The sequence below is a fragment of the Capra hircus genome, chromosome 14 (assembly GCF_001704415.2).
Source record: "Capra hircus breed San Clemente chromosome 14, ASM170441v1, whole genome shotgun sequence".
In the NCBI taxonomy this organism is placed as follows: Eukaryota; Metazoa; Chordata; class Mammalia; order Artiodactyla; family Bovidae; genus Capra; species Capra hircus.
Genome location: NC_030821.1, coordinates 49,834,066 through 49,854,410, shown reverse-complemented (window position 1 = coordinate 49,854,410; position 20,345 = coordinate 49,834,066). Strand labels below are relative to the sequence as shown.

Here is a 20,345-nt window from a genome sequence, read left to right as displayed (position 1 = left end):
GGAGTCCATGCTCTGCAACAAGAGAGGCCACCGCAATGAGAAGCCTGCTTGCGCAGCTAGAGAAAGCCCATGCGCGGCAATGAAGACCCAGTGCAGCCAGAAATAAATGAGAAAATTAAACTCAAAATAGATCAATATTTCAATAAATGCAATCAAACAAACATTTTTAAAAAGAATTATGAAATTGACAAGCATGAAAGATACTAGAGTAGATACCTTAGTACATTTATCTCATAATTGATGAGTTTGGTTTGAATGGCTTGGGAGCTTATAACATAATCTGGAGGTGAAACAATGGGTCATCTTAAATAACTAGAGAAAGGTTATAGGAAAACAATCATGTTCATCTTGACCATACCCACTCTGGGAAGGCTTTACAAAAATGAGAAGGTTGAAGACACTACAAATATTGCACATACACCTTTAAGGAATTAAATAATTTCTACATCTTATTTCTTCTAACAACTTTCTTATTTCTTTAAATGCTGGCACTTACATTAATATTTAAAAATTAGTAAATATGAGAATCTTGGATTGCACCATACTTAATATACCCATTACTGTAATGTCTTTTAAACAGTGTGTCTAAAAACTAACTCATTGGACACCTTAAATTATAGTAACTTTGTAGCACATTTCAAGAATTTTAAGATTGAGATTAAATATGAGAATGTTAATGGAGAATCTCTAACTCATCTATATCCTCCAACTGCTTTTTTATTTATTATTATTATTACTATTATTGGCTCTGTTGAGTCTTAGTTGTGGCTTGCAGGATCTTTCCATGTGGCTCACAGGCTTCTCTCTAGTTTCAGCACGTAGGCTCAGTAGTTTCATGCGGGCTTAGTTGCCCCAAGGCATGTGGGATCTTAGTTCCTCGACCAGGGATTAAACCCACATGCTCTGCATTGGAAGGCAGATTCTTAACCACTGGAGCACCAGGCAAGTCCCTGTTTTTAGTTTTTAATGGCTGAATAAATTGGGATCATGAGAAAAGCACAAGCACGAAGTATAAAAACATTTGGAAAGTTAGCAGAATCACTTACGTTATCTTCACCAGGGAGAAATGTGCCTTTAGTCAAAGATTGTTGAAACTAGTTTGCCTTAGGCTTCCTAGGTTCAGATGATGCAAGTGCATAAAACCAGGGGGTCGCAGGATCTTCCACCTGTCATAAAAAACTTCTGGAAATGAAAGAGTGGTAGGCAAGTAGTAGTCGTAGCTACTGTTTCAGCTTATTTCACCTATTTCACCTTCTCTTGGGATTGGGATAGTCATTATTATCCTCTCCAAAACTTGAATGCTGCCCAGGTAACTTCAAATTAGTAAAGGATCCTGGAGAGTCACAGCTGATTAGATTCCTAATAACTTATTAGTGACAGTCACTTGAACAAGAATAATGGACCTGGCTTTTAATTAAAGGAGGGGAAAAGAAGCCTTTCATAGAATAAGGGAAATGATTTTATGTTTTAAGATCTAAATCAGTGTGATTTTAAATATAAATGGCTATAATTATATAAAGACATATAGTTCATGTAATAATATTATCAAATAATAGATTCTTTAGACTGTTCTTATACATAGACTCTGAGCCATGTATTTGACCTAAGGGAATATTTTTCCCTCTTATTCTCGTGACCAAAGGTAGCATCACAGAAAAGATGGTAAAAATGAGGCAATACACATGAAAGTCCAGAGCTAAAAAACAAAATCAAGACTGTTATCATTGGGTGCAATTCTACATTGGGGCTAACCTCGCTGATTTCAGAATGGTTAAATATTTATTTCACTTTGTATTTATTTAGCTTCCCAGGGCTTCTCAGTTGGTGCTAGTGGTAAAGAATCCATTAACCGATTGAGGAGGCTCAGGTTCCTCCCCTGGGTCAGGAAGATCCTCTGGAAGAGAAAATGGCAACCCACTCCAGTATTCTTGCCTGGAAAATTCCATGGACAGAGGAGCCTGGAGAGCTATAGTCCATGGGGCTGCAAAGAGTCAGACATGACTAAGCAAACACACACACACACACACACACACACACACACACACACTTATATAGCACAAAATCAAATTAACCTTTATATTAATGCAAATTATTCCAAGTGAAATTTTGAAATAAATATTGAGTAAGTATTGAAATATTTAGCTAATTGAAGTGCTCAGATGGTCAGTCGTGTCCGACTCTTTGTGACCCCGTGGACTGTAGCCTGTCAGGCTCCTCTGTCCATGGCATTCTCATAGCAAGAATCCTGGAGTGGGGTGCCATTTCCTCCTCCAGGGGATCTTCCCAACCTAGGGATCAAACCTGAGTCTCTTACATCTCCTGCATTGGCAGACGGATTCTTTACCACTAGCACCAATATTTATACTCAGCTTCAATGTTTAAAATATGGAGAAATAAATGCAAAATATACTTTGCTAAAGAGTGCATTTTTCTCTTTTTAATTACACTTTAAGTTTTTTTTTCAACTTCAACATCCACATAATGTGAATTTAAGGCAACTTTTTGTGGCTACAAATTCAGAGATCTTCATTGCACTAGTTTTTCATAGTTTCTATTTGACGTGTCAGTTTATAACTATCTGAAGGATCCTCCTCCACTAGTAATGACAAAGTTTGGGACTACCCCAAGAGAGAACAATATAATGATTAGCTGCCAAACAAAGCGTTAGAGGTCCTGACTGTGAACATTCTGAAAGCCAGCAAATAAATCCACAGCTCAAAGCCGTAAATGTCACGTTGTTTTGGTTTGCTATGTCAGTTTCACCGTGAGTTACTGCATCACCCTTGTGGTCCAAAAGGGGTGACGCATCTCCCCAAGTGTTCAATTTGATGCACTTCAACCCTTCAAAGATGGGCTTCCTTGTTCAGTATAAATTGAGTCAACATTAAATGTGGCTTTAGAGCTCTGGAGGTTTAAAATGTAATTTGAGTAAAACTGGTTTTTTATCTGTGATTTGGCTAAATGACCAAATACTCAGATGGTTCTTGGATTTGGAGAATCTTTTATCTAATTTATTAAAGATGTCATGAGTCATCTTAAAAGATTAATGTATTAAAAAACAAAGATTAACACATAACTTGCTTCAGATAAGAATTGAAGTCTCAAAAGTGAACGAAATAGAGTATAAATAGATACAAGTTAATAAATGGTTGAAATGTAATATGGTGCATTTAAACCAATTTACGGAGCTGAGCTTTGTCTCTCCAGTTGAGGGGGAGGTTTGGATGTCGATCATTGTGGACCCTGGGCATCAAGAAATAGGACTGCCGTTTCACGTGCTTTTTCTGATCCTAAACTCTATAGTTTGACATACAAAATTGCTATCTCGTGTTCTAGGATCAGTTGGGGAAAGCATTTGAGTGAAAATAACAGACTCATATGAAACCTGTGCCAAATTATAGTTAGGTAAACTCTACTTCCAGAGAAGGCGATGGCACCCCATGCCAGTACTCGTGCTTGGAAAATCCCACGGATGGAGGAGCCTGATGGTCTGCAGTCCATGGGGTCACGAAGAGTTGACATGACTGAGCGACTTCACTTTCACTTTTCACTTTCATCCATTGGAGAAGGAAATGGCAACCCATTCCAATGTTCTTGCCTGGAGAATCTCAGGGACAGGGGAGCCTGGTGGGCTGCCGTCTATGGGGTCGCACAGAGTCGGACACGACTGAAGCGACTTAGCAGCAGCAGCAAACTCTACTTCAACCAAACCCCAATTTATAAAGGAGATATTGGTGGAAGTTTGTCATGAACTTCATGTAATTATTAATGTCATAATTAATAGCATCATAATCTTACGAAGAATTGACCACACATTTTAACATCAGCATTATTTTAAATTTTAAAATTGTCATCAAACATGAAAATCTAGAGAAAGTTCTGTAGTGCGTGAACCATATGTATGGAAGAATATTCCACAGAGTAGCTTCTGGGTTCTGTAACCTTCTAACCTGCTTATTCTCCACCACACACAGTCCTCGGTACCCCAGGATATGAACACATTGCATTACAGCCTTGGGCCCTGCACCTTCTTTTCAATCTTGGGTGAATCTGTACAGTGAAAGTGAAACTGGCTCAGTCACGTCCAACTCCTTGTGACTCCATGAACTATACAGTCCATGGAATTCTCTAGACCAGATTATTGGAGTGGGTACCATTCCCTTATCGAGGGGATCTTCCCAACCCAGGGATGGAACCCAGGTCTCCCGCATTGCAGGTGGATTCTTTACCAGCGGAGTCTTTACTGAGCCACAAGGGAAGCCCTAATTTGTACAGTGGGCAGTAAGAATACTCTGGAGTCCATTACTACACCAGGATGTTGTAATAACCTAACTGTAAGCGACTGAATCATATTCACACGTCTATGCGTGCTAAGTCACTTCAGTCCTCTCTGACTCTTTGCTACCCTATGGACTGTTGTCCACCAGCCTCCTCCATCCATGGGATTCTCCAGGCAAGAATACTGGATTGGGTTGCCATGCCCTCCTTCAGGGGATCTTCTCTGCCCAGGGACTGAACCTGCGTCTTTTACATCTCCTGTACTGCAGGCAGATTCTTTACCACTGGTGCCCCCTGAGAAGCCTGAATCATATACATCGGTCCCAGTAAACCTAGGCTAAACACTTCCCTAACTCCCTTTAGCTCAGTTCCAAAAAGAACTATGGCCATTTGAACATTCCAGAATATGACAGAGGCATAAAGAGTCAACAATCATAAACACTTGCAGTCAAAACATTTCACTTTTGCAAATTTGTAAGAGCATATGACTAAGTAAACAGTTTGCTAGGGATCCTATAAATAAAGGACTCTGAAACTCAACCTTGTTTTTTCAGTTTCATGTAAATTAAGATTTATTCTTAAATGCATATAACTCCACTACTTTGGTATAATAGGTATTAGCATATATTTTATATCTTTGTCCATGCTTCTCCATGTTTTAAATATCATGAGTAAATTTTTGAAATACTAAAGTACTTAACTAAGAATAATAAAGTTAATATATGTTTAATTGTCTTAACATTACTAAAGTTTTAGAGTTTTTAATGGTAAAATATTAAATTCAGCCATTTTTAGCTTGATAGTACTGCTTCTGCCATTACTTAATGGTACTTACAGGTAGAAAGTAGACACTCAAAAATATTTGTTGAATGAACGGATGAATAGAAAGGAACCTCTTTGTGACTCTTCCATAGCATCACTAAATCAAAGTGCCTTTCAAACTTAATTGAACCCATTGGCCATAGCGTACATTTATCATATTAAAACTATGCTAAATCTCTGAGTGATGTGGATCTATTTTTAATATGAAATATGTCAAGAAGAGTTATTCATTATATGCACAGGTGTATTGACCGTCTCCTTTTTCTTTCTATGGGGAATGCACAATTTCTGCATAATTTCACAGCCCTGTCAAGTGCACATTCTCAGGAGTATGCCCTAAGCAGAGCTATTACTTGGATGTCTTATTACGAAAATTATGAAACAGCTTTCCTCAGTGTATATGTTATATTTGCCTTTTTATGGAGGACAGATTCTACACTGTGGCCTTTATTTTTTCATTTTTGTGATTCTCAGGGAAAGAATTGTTTACATTTAAAAAATGATATTGCAACTAGAAGAAGCTGAACAGTTCAGAACCCATGTTTTCCAGGATGGAGTAAAAATTTAGATTTATTTACATTTTGGGCTTCCCAGGTGGCACTATGGTAAAGAATCCATTGATCCTAGGGTCAGGAAGATCCCCAGGAGGATGGCATGAAAACCCCTCCGGCATTCTTGCCTGGAGAATCCCAAGGACAGAAGAGCCTGGAGAGCTACAGTCCATAGAGTCACAAAGAGTTGAACATGACTGAAGCGACTTAGCATGTTTTTATATTTTAACTCCCTAATGTGTGAACAGAGATAATTCAAGAAAGGAAATTGGAGGTTCAGACAAGGAATCTCATATGGAATGAGATTTGCTCAGGATTCCCACCTCTGGTCTGCTTCCTTCTTTCTCTTGCCCAGTGAGCAGGACAGACTCTCAAGGGTCTATAAAATCTAGTGTTCTCTTGTAAAGCCAAACTCTGAGTATACGTTTATGCATCATCGAAAAACTAAGTGCCACTCTAGATCGGAAATATTTCAGAGAATGCCAGAATCAAAATGCTTCTTGCAAATGCTGAATTTTTCCACTTGACATTCAGACTGAGATAGTGAGAGAAGATAAAAAGCTATGAGGTGAATAATGGTGTATTGACCACAGAGCTGTGGGCTTAGTGCTGGGTGCTCTTACACATGCTTAGTTATGAGAATGGAACTGTGATGCTGTGATGGAAAAACTAGACTTCCATTGGATAAATAAACTGTGAATCAAATAGGCAAAGTTTCCCACGTTGACCTGGCTGTCTGTTTTAAAATTTTTCACTTTTAAAAATTTCATATTAATCTTGGAAACTCACTGGAAGGTACTCAGTGGTTCGTATGAAAAGGCATCCTGTTTTGACATGCTGATGAAAGAAAACATATGTATTACTTTTAAGGTAGATTTTTCTATTAGATGATGTGTGTGATTGGTTCTTGGAGAAAGGCACGGCAGCCCATTCCAGTGCTCTTGCCTAGAGAACCCCTTGGACAGAGAAGCCTGGCCAGCTACAGTCCATGGGATCACACAGAGTCAGACACGCTTGAAACGACTTAGCACACAGACAGGCGCTCACATGATTGGTTCTAAAGATGTGACTCTTTGAGGTACCCTGCCCAAGAGCGTGTTACTGCCCGTGTTGATTGATCGGGAAGTTACAGTAAAGCCTTTTAAAGTCTCTGGCAGATAATTTGCTGCTGTACCGCTGTTTACAACAGCTTGATGCAGAGAGAAATAAATCAGTTTTAAAAGATTAAGAAAGTGGATAATACAAGCTGCCCGTTGAAAGTCCTCCACAGTAACTGAGTGTTTGTTATAAGTTGAGGAGGGCAAGTCAGCCCTTATCAGGAAGCGAAGACATATTTCAGTGTGATGAGAAAAAGATAAAGATTTTTTTTCTTAGCTTCATTCGGCTGGTGTAATGAACATTATTGATTAAAATGTTAGGATCAATAAGGACTTAAAATTGGAGTACAGGAGACCTTAAGAAGGAGAAAAAGGTTATGTTGTACGTTGAGTAAGCTGACAATTAAATGCTTTGTAAAAATTGATTCTTTTTTAAACATTAACTCTCAATTATAGCTCTTGGCTTTCATTGGCATGTGCATGGAGGTACATATAAAAGGACAATTATATATTATTATCAAACTTGTACACTGAATATTTATAAACATCATATCCTGGACTGTGTATCCAATCCCTTCTCCCCATCTCCAGGGCTTCTTCCCGACACAAGGACTGAACATGGGTCTCCTGCATTGTGGGCAGATTCTTTACTATCTGCGCCATCAAGGAAGCTCATACTATAATATAGAGGCTAATTATAAAACTTCAGCCCATCTGAATATGTGTTCTTAATGCTAAAGAGTTCTCTGTAATGTTAATAAGAAAACTGCTTTTCACGTCATTTAACAGCCAATGGAATTGATCATATTTCTCCCTAGAGTACAATTACGTCTAATAATATGGCTGTGTTTTGTCAGATTCTTTCTAAAATTGCAGCAGTAATGTTTCAAGTCCCTTTCTCCTTTCTCGTAATTCATCAATATCTGAACCTACCAGGTGTTCTGGGCTCCTGTGGAATAGCCTCACAAACACAGGTGTCCTGTGCTCCTGTGGAATAGCCTCACAAACATGGATAAATGACCTAGATATTTGTCACATAAAAGCAATTGCACTGTAGATCTTTAATTTGTGGGAAATTCTAAACAGATCTAGAAAAATGCACGTGTAAAGTACCAAACCACAGGGAGGTAAATGTGAAAGTGTGCAGAAAAACAATAAATATCAATCAGTGTAAAAATGATACAAAAGCCACTAGTATAGATGTTAGGACAAACATCTAAAAGTAGCATTTTTATGAAATGTGTGCAGAAAGTACCCCTATAAAACAATTCAGAGACTTGAAAATATGAACAAGCATAGAGGGTTCATAGCTCCCTAAGAGCTGCTGTAGAGAAAAATGTGGAAGAAGTGAAACAAAGGCCTTAAAGGAAAGGAAGAGGACCAGGGCTCCCCAATCACTGAATTCAGGACTAAATTGTGAATTTTCTCAGTCTGTTCTGAGCATCACATTGCTGAATAACTCATTAAGGGTTCCTTTTCAAAAATTTACAGTCTTGTAAGATTGCATTCAAGAAACATACCTTTTAAAAAAATTCCGACCTCAGTGAATATTAATTTCACTTTTTTCTAAAATATCATATATAAATCAGCATAAGTCTATTAACCATAAAAATGTGGACATGAGTGAAGAGTATTAGCAAGTGGTTTCCTTTAAAGTACATGAAACATCAGTAAAGATTAATATCTGATAAGAAAGCTTATTAAATTACTTAAATTTACTTAAATTTTCTATGTATAAGCTCCCTCCTAAATTCATTATGGGTTTGTTGGAAAAGACTCTTGAGAGTCCCTTGGACTGCAAGGAGATCCAACCAGTCCATTCTGAAGGAGATCAGCCCTGGGTGTTCTTTGGAAGGAATGATGCTAAAGCTGAAACTCCAGTACTTTGGCCACCTCATGCGAAGAGTTGATTCATTGGAAAGACTCTGATGCTGGCAGGGATTGGGGGCAGGAGGAGAAGGGGATGACAGAGGATGAGATGGCTGGATGGCATCACTGACTCGATGGACATGAGTCTGAGTGGACTCCGGGAGATGGTGATGGACAGGGAGGCCTGGCGTGCTGCGATTCATGGGGTCGCAAAGAGTCGGACACGACTGAGCGACTGAACTGAACTGAACTGATGGGTTTGTTTTAAATGCAAATACTTAATTTAGGACCACAGCAGTGTACCTCTAAAAGCTATTTTTAAACAGGTATTCTACATAGAAAAATAAATGGTTCATTGTCTAGACTCCTGTAATAAAGACAGATTAACAAGAGAAAAACAAACAGAAGTTTATTAACATGCGTACATCATGAGTACATGGGAGATAGATGCCCAGAGAAAAATGAGTACTTCTCCCAGGAGGCATACTGTTCCACCTTTCACCAGTAAGCCCAGATGTCCTGGAGCATTAACAGTTACTGGTGAGGTCTGACCTGCCCTTGCTTTTCCACAGGTGCACCCTGAGTGTGACCCTGGAGCAGGCCATCATTCTGGCCAGAAGCCACGGACTGCCTCCTCGCTACATCATGCAGGCTACAGATGTGATGCGAAAGCAGGTGAGCCCCACACGTTTCAGCAAGTTATTTCTCAGGACCTGAACTTGAAGGTTCCTTGGTTCATTTATCATAATCTGGCAGGTGCCTGCAAGTGACAGACCCTTTTCCAGGCTCAGGAAGTGTGAGCAAGAAATACGGATTCCCAGAGCAGAAGCCCAGACATCTCTATGAGGGTTCTCCAGGAAACTCAGACAACCTGAGAAAAGGGATGTCTGAGAGGTAACAGGTTGGAGGCAAGGGAGGTGGCCCGGCAAATGGAGAGGAGTGGACCTGAGGCTGTGTAAAGTACCAGATAAAAGGACTGAGGCATTTTCTGGGAATGACAGCTCATTTAGTGAGGCTGTGTAATAGACTGAGGAAGGGGGAGGGGTGAGGAGGAACCAGAGTTGAGGGCTCTGCTTGCTTCTGGAGATCTTGAAGGGTCTTCCACACCATGCTAAGAAGTGTGTGCCTTATTCTGAAGATAAAGAACATATCTCAGGTTTTCCTTCAGAGGATGAAGAGCAGCCTTTGGACTGTCTTTAGATCACTGATGTACCTACAAGTGAAAAAGAATACACTCTTACAAAGTGAATGGGATTTCTTTCTTTTTTGTTTTTGGCTTGGCCAAGTGGCTTGCTCCATCTTTGTTCCCTGAACAGGGAACGTTCCCAGGTCCCTGTTGTTAAAGTGCCAAGTCCTAACCACTGGACCACCAGGGAATTACTTGAACTTTCTATACAATGGCTCAATAGTATTTTAAGTATGCTTGTTTAGTTTTAAGTCCTTAAGATTCTTTACAAAGATAACCAAAATACACTAATCTCCAGTGTACCAGTTATTAGGAAAATGTGCTTAATCTAGTAGAAAAAGTCACAAATCTGTAGAAGACAAAAGAAGTCAAAAGACATCAATTTTATATTTTACTCTGTCACCTTTTCTTAGGGCTACTTCAGAAAATTGATTTAACAAATCTCTCTACTTGCTGATTTGGTTTGAATTATCCATTAATAGTGAATGACTTAATTTTTAAGCTATGCTTTTGTAATTATGCCTGCTTTATTTACTAAAGGCTTACTGTATACCTCTCAGGTAAACATATAAATCCCTACGGGTTTGCTCCCAAGATTACACTACAGAATGTCAACTGAACCAAAAGAAAAATCCGTGGAGACAGTCCTAAGTGAGGCTGGTGCCTGTCTGGGATCTTTAGAGATGAGGGACAGAGGGTACACACTGTATATCAATACATTGCTGCTTCGGGTTGGGAATCCCAGTGCTGAAGATTGAAAACTAAGATCTCACAAGGTCCAAGAGGGGTTTGCTAAGTAAAGGTCAGATCTGTGAGAAGCACATGACACAGTGTGGGTCAGCTGGAAAAGGGCAAATACAGATGGAACAGCCTGCAGGTTTTGGAAGGATTTTTCAGGTAGATATTCAAATTTGGTTTTAAAAAGTAGATCCAAAGTAAACTTGTGATTATTCATATCGGGGCTGGGATTTGGGTACCAAAACATACAGAAAGAGATTAACTTTTCTGTTTCACTGTGTTGCTGTTACAGTAACTTTACAATAATTCTTGGAGGAGCCCTCTTAAAATTATGGTTTATGACAAGACTGGGAGACTGATGATTGACCTTTTTTAGAATAGTCCAATGAGGAGGTCATTACGAGTTCACTACGTGTACATTCTTACTATATAGATTTGGATAATCAAAACCATTAGCTGCTTACAACTGGAAACTAAGATAGATAAAATACAGATGGGAAAAGTAAAAGCAGTATTACCTGGATCTTGATGAGTTGTTTAACCGGCTTAAACCTCTTTTAAACATATTTATGTGTCAGAGGATAAGATGGTTAGATAGCATTACTGGCTCAATGGACATGAATTTGAGCAAACTCTAGGAGACAGTGAAGGACAGGAAAGACTGGCGTGCTGCAGTCCAGGGGGTCACAAAGAGTAGGACACAACTTAGTGACAAAACACACGCACACACATATGTTATTAATATGTGTTACTATATATTTATAAAATATAAAAGACTGAAAAATTGTGAACTTTGTAAGTTTATTTCTCAGCTGTGCTATTTTTCAATATTTATCACTCCTTCCTCCTATTGTTTATTAATAAATCCATTGAGGATGGGTAGCTTCCTTCTTTTGTTAACTTGTTTCTCTGCTACATCTGGTTCTGAGACAAAAACCTGACTTGTGCCTTCTTTGTGAAAGATCATGGAGCCTGGGGCTCTCTCTTTATAGAAACTGGGGTGCCCAGGTCCCAGAGGAGACTTTTGAGATGTTCCTTCCATGGCCCATCCTCTTCCTAGAGTCTGCAGTTCCAGGCAGTGAGGTTAATGTCTGGGATCCAATCCACAAACCAACTCTTAACTGACATAGAATCTGATTAGTTAGAACACTAGTTTGAATCAGCTCTCTAACTTTTCTGGTTCTCTTGTCTTTCAACCATTTAGATTCAGCTTTCCAAGAGACTGAATGGTTAGAAAGTTCGTCTAATGAATGAATAATATTTCCTAAGATCTTTAGTTTCCTTTTGAGGAACAGGAAACTTTTCAGCATGATTTTGTCCATGTTTCTAACTGCAGTGCAGACATCCCCCCACAGTTTGGTTCCAGAAGCCCCCATAGATGACAAATCCACTGATATGCAAATCCCTTACATAAAATGGCAAAGGAATACAATGAATACAGAAGGCCTTCTGTTTTCACAGGTTTCCACACCCACAGGTTCTGCATCCATGGATTTAACCAACTGTGGATCAGTGACATAGTGGATTAAACTTACAGGTGCAAAACCCAAGGATATAGAGAGCAAACTGTATGGTTTTTACATATCAATTTTATGTATATATGCTTAATAGAGTTGTTTTCATTAACTGGTTGAGTTAGAAGAAAAATAAAAGATAGTTCAGTTCAATTGCTCAGTTGCGTCCTACTCTTTGTGACCCCATGAACCACAGCATGCCAGGCCTCCCTGTCCATCACCAACTCCGGGAGTTTACCCAAACTCATGTCCATTGAGTCGGTGATGCCATCTAACCATCTCATCCTCTGCCGTCCCCTTTTCGTCCTGCCTTCAATCTTTCCTAACATCAGAGTCTTTTCAAATGGGTCATCTCTTCGCATCAGGCGGCCAAAATATTGGAGTTTCAGTTTCAACATCAGTCCTTCCAATGAATACCCAGGACTGATTTCCTTTAGGATGGACTGGTTGGATCTCCTTGCAATCCAAGGGACTCTTGAGTCTTCTCCAACACCACAGTTCAAAAGTACCAATTCTTCTGCGCTCAGCATTCTTTATAGTCCAAATCTCACATTCATACATGACTACTGGAAAAACCATAGCCTTGACTAGACAGACCTTTGTTGACAAAGTAATGTCTCTGCTTTTGAATATGCTGTCTCGGTTGGTCATAACTTTTCTTCCAACGAGTAAGCGTCTTTGAATTTCATGGCTGCAGTCACCATCTGCAGTGATTTTGGAGCCCAGAAAAATGAAGTCTGTCACTGTTTCCACTGTTTCCCCATCTATTTCCCATGAAGTGATGGGACCAGATGCCATGATCTTAGTTTTCTGAATGTTGAGCTTTAAGCCAACATTTTCACTCTGCTCTTTCACTTTCATCAAGAGGCTCTTTAGTTCTTCTTCACTTTCTGCCATAAGGGTGGTATCATCTACATATCTGAGGTTATTGATATTTCTCCCAGCAATCTTGAGTCCAACTTGTGCTTCCTCCAGTCCAGTGTTTCTCATGATGTACTCTGCATATAAGTTAAATAAGCAAGGTGACAATACTCTTGATGTACTCTTTTTTCTATTTGGAACTTGTCTGTTGTTCCATGTCCAGTTCTAACTGTTCCTTCCTGACCTGCATACAGGTTTCGCAAGAGGCAGTTCAGGTGGTCTCATATTCCTATCTCTTTCAGGATTTTCCACAGTTTATTGTGATCCACACAGTCAAAGGCTTTGGCATAGTCAATAAAGCAGAAGTAGATGTTTTTCTGGAACTCTCTTGCTTTCTTGATGATCCAGCAGATGTTGGCAATTTGATTTCTGGGTCCTCTGCCTTTTCTAAAACCAGCTTGAACATCTGGAAGTTCACAGTTCATGTATTGCTGAAGCTTGACTTGGAGAATTTTGAGCATTACCTACTAGCGTGTGAGATGAATGCGATTGTGCGGTAGTTTGACCATTCTTTGGCATTGCCTTTCTTTGGAATTGGAGTGAAAACTGACCTTTTCTAGTCCTGTGGCCACTACTGAGTTTTCCAAATTTGCTGGCATATAGAGTGCAGCACTTTCACAGCATCATCTTTCAGGATTTGAAATAGCTCAACTGGCATTCCATCACCTCCACTGGCTTTGTTCATAGATATACTATGGTGATGTAATGTACGATGACAATCAGCATCAGTGATATGGACTACGAAGATGTAACATCACTTCTGTGATTTTCTTGCCCAAAATACATACCTTCTGTCTAATCATCTGACAGACCCAGATTGAGAGACATTGTGCCAAACAATGACCAGTACTCATCCCAAATATTAAGGTCATGAAAGACCAAGGAAACCTGAGGAATTCCCCCAGACTGTGGGAGACCACGAGATGTGATGATAGAATGGGTTCCTGGATTAGATTCTGGGATGAAAAAGGGGCATTAGTGAGAGGAAATGGGGAAAGGTGAATAAGATGTACAGCTTCGGTTCAGTTCAGTCGCTCAGTCGTGTCCGACTCTTTGCGACCCCATGTATCGCAGCACGCCAGGCCTCCCTGTCCATCACCAACTCCCGGAGTTCACTCAGACTCACGTCCATCGAGTCAGTGATGCCATCCAGCCATCTCATCCTCTGTCGTCCCCTTCTCCTCCTGCCCCAATCCCTCCTAGCATCAAAGTCTTTTCCAATGAGTCAACTCTTCGCATGAGGTGGCCAAAGTACTGGAGTTTCAGCTTCAGCATCATTCCTTCCAAAGAAATCCCAGGGGTGATCTCCTTCAGAATGGACTGGTTGGATCTCCTTGCAGTCCAAGGGACTCTCAAGAGTCTTCTCCAACACCACAGTTCAAAAGCATCAAATCTTCGGTGCTCAGCCTTCTTCACAGTACAACTCTCACATCCATACATGACTACTGGAAAAACCATAGCCTTGACTAGACGGACCTTAGTCGGCAAAATGTCTCTGCTTTTGAATATGCTACCTAGGTTGGTTATAACTTTTCTTCCAAGGAGTAAGCGTCTTTGAATTTCATGGCTGCAGTCACCATCTGCAGTGATTTTGGAGCCCCAAAAAATAAAGTCTGACACTGTTTCCACTGTTTCCCCGTCTATTTCCCATGAAGTGATGGGACTGGATGCCATGATCTTCGTTTTCTGAATGTTGAGCTTTAAGCCAACTTTTTCACTCTCCACTTTCACTTTCATCAAGAGGCTTTTTAGCTCCTCTTCACTTTCTGCCATAAGGGTGGTGTCATCTGCATTATCTGAGGTTATTGATATTTCTCCCGGCAATCTTGATTCCAGCTTGTGTTTCTTCCAGTCCAGTGTTTTTCATGATGTACTCTGCATAGAAGTTAAATAAGCAGAGTGACAATATACAGCCTTGATGTACTCCTTTTCCTATTTGGAACCAGTCTGTTGCTCCATGTCCAGTTTTAACTGTTGCTTCCTGACCTGCATACAGGTTTCTCAAGAGGCAGGTCATGTGGTCTGGTATTCCCATCTCTTGAAGAATTTTCCACAGTTTTTTGTGATCCACACAGTCAAAGGCTTTGGCATAGTCAATAAAGCAGAAGTAGATGTTTTTCTGGAACTCTCTTGCTTTTTCCATGATCCAGCAGATGTTGGCAATTTGATCTCTGGTTCCTCTGCCTTTTCTAAAACCAGCTTGAACATCAGGAAGTTCACGGTTCACGTATTGCTGAAGCCTGGCTTGGAGAATTTTGAGTATTACTTTACTAGCATGTGAGATGAGTGCAATTGTGCAGTAGTTTGAGCATTCTTTGGCATTGCCTTTCTTTGGAATGTACAGCTTAGGTGATAACATTTTCTGCTTTTGATCATCACGCTAGGACCAAGTGAAGGGTTAACATTAGAGTTTACCTAGTAGGTAAGGTTTGTGACCTCTCTGTTCTGCTTGTAAACTTTTTTATAAGTCTAAAATTCCTTCAAAATAGATTTTTTTCAATGCATAGTTGCAATTCCTAAATTTCTTCCTATCTGTTTTTTGCCATACACATCCTCTTTTCCCTATTTCCTTTCCTTGATTTGGTCCATTTTTAGAGAATATTTTCTTTTATTTTTCTTTCTTTCTTTTCTTTTCTCCTGTTCTTTCTTCCTTTCCCATCTGTCAGAATCTGGGAGCAGCAGAGAAACTTTCAGGATTTTTAAAATCACTCTCCTCCATTTATACTCAGCCCCAAACTCTGGTATTTGCTTCTTTGTAGTAACTCATTCCCATTAGGAACTGGACAATGAATATTCCTGAACTCAACAGATTTGTGAAGACTCTTCTCATTGCTAAAGCACATTATCTTTGTACTATAATCTTTGAAGCAGAATTCTTACATTTTAGAGATCCACATGCACCTGCCTTGTCTAGAAACTGCTTTAAACTATTTAAGGAAAGATTTTCTTAATAAGTGCTATGAATCTCTAAACAGCTATTCAGCTAAGCACAGAACAAGCTGCATGCAGGTTATAGAACTGTGATTTCTGTCCCAGGAAAATGGGGGTGGGGTGGGGGGGGCACAGAGCAGGTATTTCTAGCTTGCTCACTTCCTATTTTCAGTGTCTTAACTATTGCTTAAATATTGAATAATGACATACATGAAATAGTGAACAGGGAACTGTCATTCAGCCTTATTTTGAAATGATTTAGATGGCTCTTGAAATAAATATCAATCCTTTTAAACAGTGTGTCAGTGTTATTTTTACTCTTTTTAAAAATTTTATGTATTTATTTATTTTTGGCTGTACTGGGTCTTTGTTGCTGCACAGGCTTCTCCCAAGTTTTGGCAAGCAGGAGCTGATCTCTAGTTGTAGTGTGCGGGCTTCTCATTGCAGTGGCTTCTTTTGTTGCAGAATATGGGCTCTAGGGTGCTGGAGTTTCAGTAGTTGCAGCCTGTGGGCCCAGTGGTTGTGACTCCTGGGCTCTAGAGCACAAGCTCAATAGTTGTGACGCACGAGCTTAGGTGCTCCACTGCATGTGGGATCTTCCCAGATCGGGGATTGAACCCTTGTCTCCTACTCTGGCAGGCAGATTCTTTATCACTGAGCCACCAGGGAAGCCCTATTTTGATTCTTAAAAGCATTAATTTTGAAAATACTCAGATGATGATGTCTTTCTCCTTCTTGAGTATCTCTTGATGTTACATATATCATTGCAATGACACTCTCCACTCAAATGTTAAGGGTATGTTGAAAGTGAAGTGAAAGTGATAGTCGCTCAATCATGTCCGACTCTTTGCGACCCCATGGACTATACAGTCCATGGATTTCTCCAGGCCAGAATACTGGAGTGGGTAGCCATTGCTTCTCCAGGGAATCTTCCCAACCCAGGGATCGAATACAGGTCTCCCACATTGCAGCTGGATTCTTTACCAGCAGAGCCACCAGGGAAGCCCATGGTATGGTAAATAATTACTAGCATGATGCAGAATTAAAAGTGATTGTCCTTATTTCTTTCAGGGAGCTAGAGTTCAGAACACAGCAAAGAATCTGGGAGTCAGAGACCGGACTCCACAGTCTGCTCCAAGGTGAGTGATTCCCCAGGTCTGCTCTCTCCCAGAGGTCTTGCTACCACGTTCCAGACAGTGTCTCTCACAGCTTGTGCAGCCACAGCAGGATACACCCAGTCTACTACTGAATATACTCTTGGATATCAGCCTTGTAAGCATTCTGTGGCTCAATGTGATTAGGTGTAAATGTTCTCTGATTAAATGAAATTTTAAGTGAAGCAAACTTAAGAGGTAGCATTACCAACATTATTCTGTTTTGTAAGTTCCATCCTGAATTCAAAAACAAAAGTCCACCCAGGTACTACTAAAATAGATATTCCAACTGTGCCAAGCCACCAAAATGCCATTTCCACTTACACGTCTACAATCACATGTGCTTTCTCTCTGGTGTGATGGGTTTTTCCATATGTGTCTTATGAAAAACTGCTCCATAACCACAAAACTCGCATTAGGTATCATTTTCTCCTTGAAGTTGTGGTTTTCTTTCTCTGTGTGTTCCCATAGCATCTTGGGTATTGATCTGTTATAACCTTGATTTTGCTGCAGTGTATTGTTACCTGTCTTTCTACCCAAATTGGATATCAATTCTTTAGAGGCAGGGAAGATTCTTTTTGGATTTTATTCATTGCTCATCATAGTGCCTACATAGAATATGTGAACAGACTTTGCGAATGTGTGAATGGATAAATCAATTAATGAGCTTCTTGTTCGTTATTCTACCAAATGTTCACAGCACACATAGCATCATGAGAAAGGACTCTTGGACAAAGGACTAATCCACCTTTGAATGAAACATGGAAACAACCATCAAAGAAATGTTCCTTTGATTTTCCTGGTGACATTAGGGTAGACAGCCATCTACCTTGAAGTAGGGCAGAGTTAAATAATTTCTTTTACATTTGATTGTATATATTTGCATTTTGACAAAATGCAAGCACTTCAAGCGCTGTCACGAAGCAGTTACCAGAACGCGAATGATGACTGCAGCATTTGTGAAATTATATTTCATTCTGAAAAACTGTGTGGGCGGTGAAAGTATTTTCAAAAGGGAGAAATATTTCCCCCTGAAAGTGAATGTAGTCCTCAAGTTCTAATTGCATTTATTTTCAGTGCTGACTCCTAACTCTATTTAATCCTCAAGTCTTGTTTATGTTATTGTTCATAGTTGATTAAATGAGAGTCTGTCTTTCGCTTGCTGAAGAATCACTTTACATAGGCATTCTCTCTCCAGGACCTTAGCAGACATAGTATATTTAGATAATAAACCCAGTGAAGCTTTAAAATTCCAAGAAGAAAACAAGATAATGGCTCAGTGAGGTCTTCTTAGCTGGGGCTTATAAACGCTAATGAACAGAGGGGATGAGACTTAAGCATCCTGATCAATAAACCAGTGTGCAACCTCAATATGAGAAAAGAAACCGATGAGCTCAGTGTTTTGTTTGTTGGGTTACATTCAAAACACTTGAAGCAAAACAAAAACAAAAAGTGCTAGCTCTACAGTGGACATGTTTTACAAGGGGTTAATTGCTCTGAGAGAGAAATCTAGAGCAATTTTTCAATTTTAGTTATGCTTTCATTCATTCTACAAATACTGATTGAGGACTTAAGTAACGGAAAGCACTCTGCTATGCCCGGTGGAGAATGTAAGCATGAGATGAAAATAGTTCCGGCCCTCGAAGAGCTTTCAGTTAAAGAGGCCAGGCTCCTCCGTCCAGGGGATTTCCCGGCAAGCATGCTGGAGTGCATTGCCACGCCGTGCATGCCTGGTCTCCTGCATCTCCTGCTTTGCAGGTGGATTCTTTGCTGTTGGAGCCCCAGGGAAGCCAGAGCAAAGCACCACGAGGCTAGGGAGAAAGTGCTAAGTGCTCTGTGAGGGCGCAGGGGGGCTCCAAGGACCACGGAGCACCCGGGAATCCCTCCCATCTTGGAACGAGGATTTCTGCCCCACAGACAGTGATTTGAAAAACACGTTTGTCTCTCAAGACCGGGCCCTCCATAGGCAAGGGTAACGTTTCTAGAAACATCTTCAGCGAGATATTTTGCTGTCTCTGACTGACATAGTATTTGATTCAAATCCCCAACCAATCTCTATTACAGTTTTCCTCTCTCCATCCACTGCCTTTCATTTTTTAAAATTCACTCAGCAAACATATATTGAATTTCTGCTGTGCAACTGTAGATGTCAGGCACTTTGATAAAAGCTAGGGATAAAGACATAATCCCCGCTACCAGTCAGTAAGGTGTCAAAGAGCAACAACTGAATAAAATGAAAATAGTGTACAGTGTGTGTGTGATAAGAACCATGACTGCAGCCACTATGAAAAACAGTTTGGAGGTTCCTCAAATACCTAAAAATTGAACTGTATGATCCAGCAATTTCACCCCAGGCATGTATCTGGAAAAAAAGGAAAAAACTAATTCAAAAAGATGCATGTACCCCCAGTGTTCATAGTAGCTCTGTTTATAGCAGTAAGACATGGAATCAACTAACTGAATTCAGAAGATGTAGTATATATATTATATATGTATATAAATGTATAAATGTATATATACATACACAGAATGAAATACTACTTAACCTTAAAAAAGAATGGGCTTTCCAGGTGGTGCCAGTGGTAAGGAATCTGCCTGGCAGTGCAGGAGACCCAGGAGACGTGGGTTCGATCCCTGGATAGAAAATGTCAACCCACTCTAGTATTCTTGCCTGGAGAATCCCATGGACAGAGGAGCCTGGTGGGCTACAGTCCATAGTGTCACAAAGAGCCAGACATGACTGAAGCAGTTTAGCGCATGAAAAAGAATAAAGTTCTGCCATTTATAGCCATGTGGATGGACCTAGAGAATATTATGCCGAGTGAAATAAATCAAATGCTATGTGATGTCACTTATATGTGGCATCTAAAAAAATAATAAAAATGAAGCTGCATGTAACACAGAAAAAGACTCACAGACATAGAAAACAAACTTGTGGCTACCAAAGTGTAGAGGGAAGGGGCAGGGGCACATTAAAGGTGTGAGATAATAGATACAAAGACTATCTATCAAACAAGATAAGCCACAAGAATTTATTATATAGCAAGGAATTTATTGTATACCCTTTATACTGTAATAACCTATAATAGAATAAATCTACAAATATTCTAAATCATGGTGCTGTACCCCTGAAATCACGCAATGTTATAAAGCATATACATTTCAATTTTTAAATAAAGAACCATGATAGGAATAGCACAGATTGCCATGGGAACATAGAAAAGGCACATAACTGAGCCTAGGGATGGAGGGGAGAGGTCCCAGAGAATTCCTGACCCCATCAG

At 39.9% G+C, this 20,345-nt stretch overlaps 1 protein-coding gene across 1 annotated transcript in view; it reads left to right on the top strand.

Moving 5' to 3' along the window:
- The window catches only part of PREX2 (phosphatidylinositol-3,4,5-trisphosphate dependent Rac exchange factor 2), a 305,631-nt gene that overhangs the window by 275,831 nt on the left and 9,455 nt on the right, over positions 1-20,345 (top strand). Inside the window, exons 38-39 of the mRNA XM_018058434.1 lie at positions 9,190-9,292; positions 16,979-17,046. Coding sequence (XP_017913923.1) covers positions 9,190-9,292; positions 16,979-17,046 — 171 coding nt within the window. The remainder of the gene's footprint in view (positions 1-9,189; positions 9,293-16,978; positions 17,047-20,345) is intronic.